At 36.0% G+C, this 14392-nt stretch overlaps 1 protein-coding gene across 1 annotated transcript in view; it reads right to left on the bottom strand.

The window, feature by feature from the left end:
- pcbp3 (poly(rC) binding protein 3) overlaps positions 1–14392 on the bottom strand; it is a 49238-nt gene that overhangs the window by 5305 nt on the left and 29541 nt on the right. The window contains exons 2-9 of the mRNA XM_067409337.1: positions 10703–10869; positions 10386–10409; positions 10259–10291; positions 9851–9967; positions 8074–8205; positions 6475–6603; positions 3873–3947; positions 2260–2301 (exon numbers count right to left, since the gene is read on the bottom strand). Coding sequence (XP_067265438.1) covers positions 2260–2301; positions 3873–3947; positions 6475–6603; positions 8074–8205; positions 9851–9967; positions 10259–10291; positions 10386–10409; positions 10703–10777 — 627 coding nt within the window. The 5' untranslated portion in view covers positions 10778–10869. The remainder of the gene's footprint in view (positions 1–2259; positions 2302–3872; positions 3948–6474; positions 6604–8073; positions 8206–9850; positions 9968–10258; positions 10292–10385; positions 10410–10702; positions 10870–14392) is intronic.

Raw genomic sequence — 14392 nt, forward strand, 5'->3', positions numbered from 1 at the left:
ATATCAAATATTTTATATCATTTTATTTTAACATTATTTACTACTTTATGACCACATTTTATTGAAAATAGTGCTGTTCACAGAAATGTCCAAATTAATTCTTATTGGGCATTCTGTAAAGCTTGACTGATTGAGCAACTGTAAACAAGGGGGCGGAGCTTAACAAAAGGTCAATCGGACTCTAGCACAAATGTCAAAGATATTCGAAGATAGGCACTAAATGTCCTTGTGAGTTTAGTTTATTTTATGTAACCTGAGCATCTCAGAATAGTATAAATGCATTAGAAGGTGACGTTATTACCAAGAATAATTTGTCCTTAAGACAAGCCTGAACCACGAGTGAACCGTTATTTATCAGAGATATGAACATGTAAGTGCTTGGGCAACCTTCAGAGGACACACAAGCCTCCTTTATAAAAAGTCTTTGAACCAGAGCAGACTTGCACTGGGTGTTGTTGTGTACATCCCCTAAATCTGAGTTTAAAGGAGGTTGAAAGGATGTCCAACCTCTACTTGAGTTATTGCAGTGTCAGCTGAAGCATCTCTAAGCATCAATCACTGCCAATCTTAAATGAAAAGGACTAACACACAGCATCTCTCCTTCTCTCTTAGAGATATTCATTCAGATTATCAGTAAGGAAAACACAGCTATCAAGATTAAAGAATCACCAAGATTCCATTTTGAAAAGGTCAGTGGATCTGTAATTTGGGTGTTGTAGGTAGAAAATACATTTCCTATCTATATACACTACCATTCAAATGTTTGGGGTCTGTAAGTGTTTTTAAATCTCTTATGCTAACCAAGGTAGCATTTATTTGATCAGAAATCATTCCAATATGTTGATTTGATGCTTAAGAAATGTTGAAAAACAGTTTTGCTGCCTAATATTTTTGTGGAAACCATGATAGTTTGTTCAGGATTCTTTGATGAAAAGAAAGTTCAAAAGAACAGCATTTATTTGAAATGAATTTTGTAACATTCTAAGGGCCCGATTTTAACGATCTTATCGCATGGTCTGAAGCGCGTGGCGCAGGTGCACTTAGGGCCTGTCCGAATCCACTTTTGCTAGTTTAACAATGGAAAAAATGGTCCAAAAGGGCTGTACCTACCTAGTCTCTTAATGAGTCAAGGGGGTGTTTTGGAAATAACATGCAATAAACCAATCAGACTGTCATCTCCCATTCCCTTTAAAAGCCAGGTGCGCTTGCACAGATTTCTGTTTACATGGTGGAATTTCATTCATCAATTTCATTCGTCAATACTGCGAATAGGTAATTCTGATACATGCAATGACTAACATGGCCTTTAAATAACAAAAAAATACTGTGCAATTGACTTTAGACCAGGTTTTTGTTGGTCAATGTTGGCAGAGTTGCTTTCAGTGGCCTAAAAATAGCAACACGCCAACAATGTGCCTGCCTGAACAGGCTGAAACTAGCAAAAAACACTTGCATCTCGCCTGGCATTGCATTGCGCCGGGTGTATGATAGGGCCCTAAATATCTTTACTGTCATCTTTGATCAATTTATTTAATCTTTCTTTCTAAATAAAATCTTACTGACACCAAACTTTTGAATGGTAGTGTACAATTTTAATGCTGCTTTGTGCATGTTAAACTAATGCAACAGGTAAAGTACAAACAGATAAAGAAATGATCATTCTCAAGCTGTGTATGCTGAAAATAGAATGACAATCAAGAAAAAAGAGAGATAATTCTGTTTGCCTGGTTTTGATGCTTATATCAATAATGTAACAAGTCTGACAAAGGATTTGTTTCTCTGTAAACAAATGATGCCTTTTCATCCTTTGACAAAACTACAACTGTAGTTTTAGGCAGTATTATATTTTTCACAGAAATGCTGATTTGCTTAATGATAAAAAATAAAAATAGACGAAAAAAGGATAAGTGGTTCATGATGGTCTGAAAAAAGTTTGCGAACCACTGGATTAGGTATCCACGTCACTTTTGATTTAACACAGAGCGCTACGAGTCTCATGTGTAATTCTATGCGGACCATTTTGAAAATGACAAACGGTGTCATTTCCTCCAACAGGCCAAGTCCTTAGAAGTTCGGTTTACATTTCGGAGGGCTGAAGTTGAGAACATTTTCAGATTCTAATGCAACAAAAATTACACATCAGAAACTTCATATTAATATTACTGCTTAATATTAATAGAGAGGTCCACACTGAAAACTACATAGCCATGCAGACTGCTGACGGTGCTGGGGGAAGGGGGTGGATGGCTGGGGACTCACATCTGGGTGTGGAATGGCATATTGTCCCTGAATTGTGTAAGCCTGTGAAAATGGAGAGGGGAAAAAAAGAGAAGAAAAATCGAATCAACATTTTTACAAGGCTTCAGGGCCCATTAAACACAAGAACTAACTGATTCATAACCGCTAAAGGATCTATTAATATTTTAAAGAAACATTTGGCTTCAAAAGATGAAATTTTCTTTCATATCTTGCGTGAATAATTTTATGGGTAGTTATACAGTAATAATAGTCATCGTCTTAAATAATAGAGGCTTCTCCACACACATTTACAACACTCCCAGCTTTTCTTATCTATGCTTTTAATATATTTTATACTGACTGCAAATAATAACAGATAAATACATTCCTTGTTTGGGTAAATATACCCAACAATAAAATCAAATCTATTTCTGAACCATTTGAATAGATGGATATATAACATCCTTCAAGTTTTCTATTTAAAATGTTAACTTTATATCAGCTAGTATCATATTTTCAAAAATTACTTCATTTCCTATACATGTCCCAGAGAATTTCAATTTAAAGTGTCACACTGATAATCATGTTGTATTTCATGGAAAAGCTGTGATGTGGCATCTATGGTGATGTTGGATGAAGTGCCTGTGCATGAGTTATGTTAAAAAGATGTTGAGAGTTTTGTTAAAGGATATTATTATTATTAATCAATGGAATGTGTAGATTAGTGGGAAACAAAAAAAAAATTACAAACAAATTGTATTTTGTGTTGGTTAGCGAATGAGTGGGGATGACTTTGTTTGCTAGCATATCCATTTAATATTTATAACTTGGAATGGGAATCTCAAATAATGCAAATCCAGGTCATTCAGAGTTTTTAGTGATGTTACACCTCAAGCTTTGAAAATATTAAAAGGATATGATATTTGCTCTGAGAGGTCGGAGTGTATTTTGCAATAAGAGTGAGCCGTCGATCTAGAATTAAAATGCACTCAAAGCAGCCAAAATGCATTCATTGCCATGTAAAGATGAAGTTTGCAATTTTGTATATATCAAAGGATGGAATACTTTCTTTCTTGCCCAGTTTAATCTGCAGAGACCACTATAAGGCATTTGTATGTTGATTTCCTGAAGAGTGGCCCAACATGTTACAGTTTTTTCAATATGTGCCTCATTCCAAACTTTGTATGTTAATATAGGTGAAATGTCTGGAATATGAAAATGAAGTGAAACCAAAGCACTCGAGTTCAAAATGCACATAGATACAAGCAAATGCAAAGTGAACTAAACTTTGAGCAACTTCCAAGAGCTCGTACAATGCATTACTGCACCAGAAAGACAAAAACATAAAAATGTGCATTTCATTTCATTTCCATATTTGCTTAAAATGTACTTTTTGGATGGCAGTAGACGACTAAAATATGTTATGGCAGAAGGCCAGAGCCCACCGAGGCCGCTTTGAGCTCTCATTCACAATCTAAAGCTCCTTCCTCTCTGCAAGCATTTCCCTGGTTAGGATGGTGTGACAACATGCGAGTGAGAAGGTGAGAAAACCTGAGTGAACTAACAGGCAGTGGCTGGTGCTGCAGTAAAAGGCTGAGGTTGGCTGCGGACGCCGCCAGCGGGTCGGCTCTTACCTGGCCACCTGAAAAAATGACGGGGGTGGAGGCGGGCTTTGGGCGGTAGGGAATGGTGGCACCTTTCGGTGGGGACTAGGAGAGGGGAAGAGGTAAGAGGCAGAAACAGCATTAGACCAGGAGACAGGTGCAGACAGGTTTGCGTGGTGGAGCGTTTATGTGGTAAAGTTGTACAAAAAGTCAGGCATGTTGTGAAGAGCCCAACGCCAGGGGAGTCCAATCCTGATCCTGGAGGGCCACTGTCCTGTAGAGTTCAGCTCCAACCCCAATTAAACACACCTAAAGCAGCTAGTCAAGGTCTTACTAAGCATAACTTCTAGGCAGGTGTGTTGAGGCGAGTTGGAGATAAACTCTGCAGGACAGTGGCCCTCCAGGACCGAAGTTGAACACCCCTGTGCTAGGCTGTGTTGTTGAACCTCAACTGTCTAATCTACAAAAACTACTTAAGAGTTAGTTCAATAAAAAATGAATATTCTGTCATTAATTACTCACCCTTATGTTGTTCTAAACCCGTAAGACTTTCGTTCATCTTCAGAACACAAATGAAGATCTTTTTGATGAAATCTGATTAGTTTTACAAGTTCTTTATAAACTTTTTGAAGCGTCAAAGTGGTAGTTGTGTAGCTGTCTATGGAGGGACAGAAATCTCTCAGATTTCATCAAGATCATCTTCATTTGTGTTCCGAAGATGAACCAAAGTGTCACAGGTTTGGATCGATCGAGTTAATGATGACAATTTTCATTTTTGGGTGAACTATCCCTTTAAGACTCTCTACATAAGAGTAGGCAGTATACAGTGTATTAAGTTAATATGTAGCATTATTCCATTGTGGTACGCTACATTGTAGTCATATGACCTCATCACATTGCATGCTTACTTCACTGAGTCTAAATTTTATTTTGCATTTTTATGTTAAAATTCATGGCTGATATTATTTCCAATTAATTTGTCACACTGGAAATATAGGGTTGAATCAAGCACAGTGAATATTGGGTAAAATAATAACTGCAGTGTTCTGTATACTGCACATTTGTAAAGATAAAAAATAGCCCTAAAATTTCATCTACCCACAAAGGATAAGAGTACCTGTTGTAAATTCCCAGGCGATCTGATTACATTAGAAATATGTCTGTGTCTGTACAAGCGAAGAATGAAAATCATTCGGTAACACCCAATCAGAGCACAATTCACCTCAGCAGGAAATCAGCCCAGCACGTCATTGGTGGATAAGAATAACATTTAAATCAATAAACCGAGACGGTGGAAGTAAGCCAACGGATGCTTTGTGTTTCTCATTAATCACAAGTAAAACAATGTAGTCTCTCTTTGGCAGAGTGGCTGTAATGGAGTGTGGCTGTGTGTATGGTTGTGAATCCACCCTATTGTTATAGTCATAACAAATGGATTTCACCCCTCCAAAAAAGAAAATTCATTTGTTACTCAGCCTCAAGTTGTTCCAAATTGGACTTTCTTCTGTGGAACACAAAAGGAAAATGCTCTACTGTATGTACTGGTTGCTCTGTTCCATGCAATTACAGTGAATCAGTACTAAAGCTTTCAAGATTTAAAAAGGATGTATCATAAAAATATACCTGAAGTAGTCCATTTGACTCTTGCACCATATCCAAGAATAATGAACATGATCAAACAATTAATCTAACTCAGATCTAACTGAAAAGAACAATTTGTTCATGAATTGGATATCAACACAAACAACAGCTTGGGCATAAAAACAAAAAAAAGATGCCTATTTCAGTAAATAGCCACTTAAAGTTATGATAAAATGGAATTACAGCAGTGATCTTTCCTTCCATATTGGGATGCACATTCAAGTGAAACAGATTTTTTGAAAAGGAAAAAATGTAGGGCAGGGACTTGGTTCAATCCATTGGTTGTTGATGGAGGCAGACCTTAATGTGAGCTTGCACTCAATACAACTGCAGGGTTTAAGTGGTCTAAGCGCCATATGTTACCCGAGGAAGTAGTCTCACGTTTCACCAGACGATCGCTATGACATGAAATCAAACTGGACAATTTTTTCTGGAATATTGCAGTATTTATTATAAATGTGACCTCATAATCTTTAATCAAAATAGCTTCCTCTCTCTCTTAAAACAACATCTTTTCTCTTCTCTGATGACGGGACAACCTGTCACTCAAATGAGATCACAGCAATAGCAATTCCCGATGGACAAAATCATGTCCCGCCCTACATTTTCTCTTGTTCGAGAAGCCGTTTCACTCTGATATACTGTACGTCACAATAGGGAAAAAAAGACTATCACAACTTCCATTTAATGCCAAATTGGAAAAAAAAAAGATTAATAGTTCCCAATAACATCAATAACATGCATTTAGAAAACATTTTAATTTCATGCCAAATTTAAATTTCAATCATGTAGCTTCAGAAGTCGAAAGGACTACTTCAATGAAAAAAATTAAGTGCTTTTCTGTCCTTTTTGAGATTTTGTGTTCAACAGTGTAAAGAATGTCACATGGGTTTTAAATGAAATGGGGGGACTATAGGATGACAGTTTTGACAGGACTATAGGATGACAGTTGGGTGAACTATCCCTCGAGCAGTACTGTTCAATACTCTACCTCCAGCATGACCACACATATTTGTTTGACACACTGGATGATGGCTTCCGGGGTGCCGGAGATTGTCACTGCGCGCTCTGTGGAGTTAGGCAGCATGTCCCCTGCTACCTGAACCTGAGCTCCTGTGGACTGGAGACAGAGAGAGAGAGAAAAAACAGCTGTCTAAGATTCAGAGCATCCACTGCTGATAATGGTGTGATCGGCTCTGAGACCACACAACTCTCAGGGGAATGCTGGGACAAATGTTGCCATCTGCATGCAAGCATATGTTTCCATTGAAGTCATTTAAAAGACAAGAACATAATCAGCACTGTCATGATTTCCATACAGCAGGGGTCCTCAACCTTTTTTAGACCAAGAACCAAAGAATTGTGTGTGACCCTGGACCACAAAACCAGTCATTTTTTTAAATTGCTGTCCACTGATGTATTGTTTGTTAGGATAGGACAATATTTGCCCAAGATACAAAAAAAAAAAAAAAAAAAAAAAAATCAAAATATTGAGAAAATTGCCTTTAAAGTTGTCCAAATGAAGTCCTTAGCAATGCATATCCACTCACAAAAAATAATTTTTTTATATATTTATGGTAGGAAATTAACAAAATATCTTCAGGGAACATGATCTTTACTTAATATCCTAATGATTTTTGGCATAAAAGAAAAATCGATAATTTTGACCTCTACAATGTACTGTTGGCTATTGCTACAAATATACCCATGCGACTTATGACTGGTTTTGTGGTTTAGGGTCACAATTGCTTTTCTAGGGTGTGTTAGTCCTGGTCTGCATTCACATTGGCATTTTCAACACCAAACCTAAAGATACCGAACCTAAAAGCATAGGGATACGTTAACAACCTGATTGGTCAGCTTTTATGATGTATATTTAGTGACGAAAATTACAGAACATCCAAAACAATACTGTGTGCTGGGCTAAATGCATTCGTTGTACATGCATAGCCTAGTTATGATGGTATTTTGAGCAACTTATAAAATGTGTAAAGGAGTCAAAAGCAACAGGATTCTCACCTTCACACAAACACAAACGAAGATCTGCTGCGAGGAGACGCGGTTCTAATGCCTGTACCGAACTGTAATGACTATGACGAAAAAAAACAGGTATGCTTGAGCATTCTGTCCTTTAAAAGGGTTGCATCTTGTGACATCGTGTCCTGTTTTTGGTTTGTTTACATGTCTTTGGTCCGTGTTGCTTTCATATTTCATTCGACATGCACCAGAGTTCATTTGGAAGTACACCCGTCTTTTCAAGGGTCTCGGTCCGCTTGTTTGGTGCGCAGCAGTGTTCTGATGGGAGCGTTCACAGTTAATCAAATGAACCGCACTAACAGAGCAATCGCACCAGGGTTCGTTTTAATCAAACCAAGCATGCCAAGTGTGAACACATGCTTAGTCTGGGCTATAATAGCATGTGTTTGGTGGCATATTAATATATTTACATTGTTTGTGGCTTTGTGGTTGAAGACTCCTATCATACAGTATTGCCTATTTACAGTACAAGATGGGCTTGGTAAAGTTGCATAGGCTAGTAAATTCAATGGCAATCCTTGACCTGAAAGTGAGAATAATGGCAGTTTCGTACCTCTCTCATCTCTTTGATTTTTGAGCCTCCCTTGCCAATGAGGGAGCCGCACTGACTGGCGGGCACCACAAGGCGCAAAGTGACAGGGGGCTTACTGGTGGCTGGGCTGTTGCTCATGGAGTTGATTATATCCTGAAGAAATATCAGAAAATAATTACATAATAAGCAATAAAACTTTAATATAGCTGCAACAACAATGTGGCTAATCTAATCAGATATCACAGTTTAAATTTTTGTTGCTTTGTTTGTTTTTTGTGAAGATGTTTGTGCATTGAAGCCAGACTAATCTTAACTTTTGGTTTGTCCATCAAGTTCCAAATAGAGAAGAAAATCAAAACAGATGAAGTACTTTTAATTTGATCAGATTATTTAAAAATGTGTATTGCCAATTTTGAAATTAATTATTGAAAGAAATTAATATTTTTATTCAGTAAAAATCCATTAAATTAATCAAAAGTTACAGTAAAGTAAAGCACATAATTGTTCTTTTAAACTTTCTATCAATCAAAGAATCTTGAATTTTTAGTCACAATTTCCAAAAAATTGAGCTACACATCTGTTTTCAGCCCAATCTTTCTTGATTAGCATATTAGAATGATTTCTGAAGAATCACGTGACACTGAAGACTGGAGTAATGATGCTAAAAATTTAGCTTTGCCATGACACAAATAATTGACATTTTACAGTATATTAACATAGAAAAACAGTTATTTTAAATGTTAATACAATATTACATTTTAAACTATTTTTTGATCAAATAAATGTAGTGAGCATAAGAAATTTCTTTTAAAAACATTTAAAAATCTTACTAACCTTTTGAATAGTAGTGTATACAGTACCATTAAAGGATTAGTTCACCCAAAAATTAATTATTCATTAATTACTCATGTCGTTTCACACCCATAAGACCTTCGTTCATCTTCAGAATACAAAGATATTTTTGATAAAATCTGATGGCTCAGTGAGGCCTCTATTGCCAGCAAGATCATTAACATTTTCAAATGCCCAGAAAGCTACTAAAGACATATTTAAATCAGTTCATGTGACTACAGTGGTTCAACCTTAATGTTACGAAGCGACGAGAATACTTTTTGTGCGGCAAAAAACTAAATAACGACTTTATTCAACAATATCTAGTGATGGGTGATTTTAAAACACTGCTTCATGAATCTTTTGTTTCGAATCAGTGGTTCGGCGCGTGTATCAAACTGCCACATGATTTCAGTAAACGAATCTTCGTCATGACATAAATGTTTTGAAATGTTTTGAAATTTTAATGGTTTATGTGACTTTTTATGTGGCAGTTTGATACACGCTCCGAATCACTGATTCGAAACAAAAGATTCGTAAAGCTTTGATTCGTATCTAGCCCATCGCTAGATATTGTTGAATAAAGTCGTTATTTTGTTTCTTTGGTGCACAAAAAGTATTCTCATCACTTCATAACATTAAGGTTGAACCACTGTAGTCACATGAACTGATTTAATTTGATCTTTAGTAGCTTTCTGGGCATTGAAAGTGTTAATTATCTTGCTGTCAATGCAAGCCTCACTGAGCAATTGGATTTTATCAAAAATATCTTAATTTGTGTTCTGAAGATGTACAAAGGTCTTACCGGTGTGGAACGACATGAGGGTGAGTAATTAATGACAGAATTTTCATTTCTGGGTGAACTAACCCTTGGCTTTAACATAGACAAATAACATTTTGGTCAGTTGTGTTAAAGTGGTTTGTTTGTGTTAAGTGAGATTTTCAAATACTGTATTCAAGACAGCACCTCTTCAAACTTGTACGCAATCATAGCGAAGGCCTTAAAGATGGCATCTGTGGGTCCAGTGATGGTGACGATCCTCTCAGGACAGTTTCCTTCTGAGATGTTGATGCGAGCGCCACTCTGTAAGATGCCAAATGTCAAGTTAACCATCATGTTCTTGTTCTGCTTGGGGTCTGAGAGACTCCGAGACCCTTTTAATAGCCCAACAACACACATAAAGGTGCAGTTTTAAAATACTTTCCTCTATCTTATTTTAACAGGTAAAAATAACATGTAAATTTCAAATTAATATTATTATATTTAGACATACTACACCACTGAGGTTGTTGTAATTCATGAACATGAAAAACAAAGCCAATCTCAACAGAACAAGAGGGTTTTGGTCAAATGAATTAGTGAAAAGAAACATACCTCTTCACGCATCTTCTTCACAGTTTCCCCTTTCTGTAGCAAAAATAAGAACTGAATATTTAGATTCAGTGCTTAAAACGTACACACACACACATATATACACACACAATGTCTGTATCTAACATACCTTTCCAATGATGCTTCCCACTTCCTGCAGGAATAAAAAAAGAACCAATCAAATCTTTGCAAGCATAAACAGAACATTCTGGCCATTCACAGTTTTGTAAGAACAAATTCCCTCACAAAAATGGCTCTATTTATATTCAGTCCTTGTTTACAGAGATTTAACGAGTCTAAAAGGTTACTGGTATTGACGACCCCTGATTCACCTTGTCCTGAAACAGTGGGTCAGGAGAGGACACATCCCTCAGGCACACTCTGCAGTGACATCACCAACCTACCCCCATCCACTTCTCTCTGTACTGCTCTGCGGGCTCAGCTTACCTTGCCGTGCATGAGAAGCCGGATGGTCAGGGTCACATTCAGCCCGCCCTCTGACTGGACTTTGTTGGGTTCCATACTAGGAGTGGAGGTGAAGCAGGAATATGGTCACGTGACAGGAATTCCCCAGGAGAAGGACGAGAATGATGGTTCAGCAGCCAACCAGTCACCTGCAAGGGAGGATGGGATAACTATTCACAAGAGTCATAAAGAGCCCAAGACTTCTAAATGAGAAATGAAGACGGTTGCAGAATGTTTGGCTCGGCTCAGGAACGAAGGCTTGGAATTAAAGGAATGTTCCTCTGTTGAAAGGCTCAGCATTTGTGACATTTGTGACAGTCACAAAAAATAATCTCGACTCGTTTAAAATAAACACAGCCTCGAGGCTGACCGAGGCTGAATTTATTTAATCAAAGTAGAGAAAAAAATAATAGCATTGTGAAATGTTCTTACAAATTTAAATAACTTATATAATGTTAAAATATATTATATATAAAAATATTATTCCTGTGATGCAAAGCTGAATTTTCAGCAACATTACTCCAGTCTTCAGTGTCACATGATCCTTCAGAAATTAATCTAATATGCTGATTTGGTGCTCAAGAAACTGTTCTTATAATTAACATTGAAAAAAAGTTTTTGCTGCTTAATATTTTTGTGATGATACATTTTTCTTGGTGAACAGAAGCATTTATTTGAAACAGTAAAATTATATAAAAAAGGCTTTACTGTCACTCTGATCAATTCAATGCATCCGTGCTGAACAATAGTAGGCTATTAATTTCTAAAAAAGACAAACAAATGGGACAAAAAAACACTTGCTGTCCTCCAACAATAGTGTAAATAAAAATAAAAAAAAAACTGCAATTTTTTTTCTTTCTACAGTTAATGTAAAAAAGTATACAGTCCGTTCCAGAGAGTTTAAAAACAGAAATGTGAACTTGAAGTTTAACGTATTGTAATTCCTGTAAAGACTGAATATACTTTGATCATCTCACTATAGCCTCATGTTAATATGTTAAGTGGCTATATACATACACAGTATATTGTATGTTTAATTATTTTTTTTTAATTACTTAAAAGTCAAACTATTTTCTTATGCACTAAGCATAGCTGTATTGAATATGGAACATTCCTTTAACACCACAATGCCACGTCATTAATAGCCTTTTATATTCATAATCTGAACACAAGAGGGAGCACTTCACAAGTAATCAAACTAAATATGTTTGTTGCCAGGCAGTAATCTCAAATTAATTTCAAAATCTAATAGCTGCTGAGGTCATTCGGCTTTTAGCATACAGTACAATACTTCATGGGCTATTAAGCCAGTGTAAGAAAATACATGAACAAAACCAATAGAGTTAAAACCAAAATGATCTCAGTAAACTCATGTTAAAAAAGATTTAGATCCAGTGCCCAAAAATACTGGAGAGAGAATAACCAACACTCAACACAAACACAATACTGATGACAATATTATGGTTAGACAAAGACGGTAACTGATTTCTGCATTCATTAATACAATTCTATACATTCCAAAGACCAATTCTATTCAATTAAAACTAATTTACATGGCATTTTAAAATCATTTAAGAACATGGAACTAAAGAAGAAATTATAAAAAGTAAATTAATAAAAAAAGAAGCATCAAGCCTCTTCAATTCTGCGTAAATCTGCAGATTTATGTGGGTTTACCATGAACAAGGTCATATAAAACAACTTATTTTCCATTTTGTGTAATAATTCATAACATTCAGCTTATCCGAATCTGTATTTTGGGTCTCTCTGATCCCTCTGATGATTTCTCATCCTCAGAGGTTATAATGAGTATCTGTCTGTACTCTCATGAGGGAGGGGGAAATCCTAACTCCTCAGCACAGCTTCAGACCTGTCCCTTTTTCAGTGATTTATGCCGTCATGTGGGTCTGGGGATCAACAGCGATTGAGAGATTGAAACATTAAGCCGTTCCAGTGCAGCTGCCAGACATTCGAATGGAGCGCAGTATAAAGAGAGAGCAAAAAGTGAATGATGGTGACTGTAAAAAGCACGATGAAAGAAAAATAGCATACGTGCTCAAGGATGAGATGTGCGGAGCAAAGTTTTGAGCACAAATGTTTGGGTTATGTGCGAGAGAAACGCATCGAGAAAGCAAAGGAAAGATAAGAACAGATTCACATGGGTATATGAGATGAGCTGCCAGCTGTCCGCAAATCTCCTGCTTAGCACAGATTGCATAAAAATTCTAATCTGAGCTAAGAGCACACAGAAGCAACAAAGCAAATGGACAGAAGTGAACCAGCCTGTACTCTTACAAATGGGTGTCCTCCATTTTAAGAAGCCCCTGACCTGAGAAAACCTTCTGAAAAAGAAGTGCACTTTAAAACTGTTAAGTATATTTTTGAAAAACTATACTTGCAGATATTATAATATTAATGTAATAAAAAGCCGCTTAAGTGCATTTAAAGAGAGTTCACTTTTAAGACTTAAGTAAACACTTGTGTACTTGTTTTTAAAAGTGTACTTAAGTTTTTCAAAGTACTGATTTATATCATGTAAAATCAAAGTAATGACTTATAATCATGTTTTAATAATATATCGTCAAGCTTTAATAAAAAGTACAAGTATTTTGATTACTAAAGCACATGTAAAGTACTTTATTATAACTTCAACTGTAGTGTGTTATTTGATATTATAAGTACATTTTAAATGTACTAAATTGCAACATCATTATATGTGTAAATAAAAATATATTTAAATGGATTACATACAATTTTCGATAGAAATTACATTAAAGTATATTTTAGTTCAGCAAAAATGCTTGTCAGACAATAGAATTATGCAATTAGATATAAAGAATGTTTTTTTGACAAGTAAGTAGAATTTAAGTTCAACTAATACCATTTGATATAAATTTAAATTAGAATACAATGATTTAATTGCAGAAAACATGCAATTAACATTACATTCAGTTAGCATTTAAGTATATTGTTTTAAAGGATGAAGTACTGTAATAAGTAATAAGGGTGTGATGAGATCTCATGCCATGAGATTTTGCAAGATTAAAATGTGACGAGATTTCTTGACGAGGTGAAAAGCCGTCTTGCGATATTGCCATGACGGAGTGTGAGTGTGAAATTACGATAGAATATGTCACCGCTCATTTTGCTTTTTATGGTACACGGGAAAGCGAAAGTAAAACACGAGCATGCAATCAAAAGCGATTTCAATACCCCGTATTATGAAAGCATCTCCCTGATGCATGCAAAATATTTCCCAATTTGAAAGTTATCTTAGGCTGGGCTGTGTAGTTGTAACCATCTTAGCTCTGAATCAAGCTTGAAGAAAAAAAATTTCTCTATTTGCACTTTGAATATAAGAGAGTACTTTGATTATGGATGGTTTAATGTTTGCACTTAATAAGACACGCGAAAACTGTGTTAGTCATTTTTATTTATGCTTTTTTATTTCTGTGATCAAATTGAGGACAGGAGTTCAGTTAGGAGGTCAAAAGTTGAAGAAGTTAAAGGGATAATGCATACTCAGAAAGTAGAACTGAAATGACATTCATTACAAGAGGATTAGTTAAAACATTTCAAATGCACCTGCAGACTATTTTTGTAGTCATGTATTTCGTCACTGAGGATTTCTTAAAAATAATGTGTAAAAATCTTGCCTCGTCTCGTTCCCGT

This window comes from Chanodichthys erythropterus, chromosome 14, assembly GCF_024489055.1.
Source record: "Chanodichthys erythropterus isolate Z2021 chromosome 14, ASM2448905v1, whole genome shotgun sequence".
Classification (NCBI taxonomy): Eukaryota; Metazoa; Chordata; class Actinopteri; order Cypriniformes; family Xenocyprididae; genus Chanodichthys; species Chanodichthys erythropterus.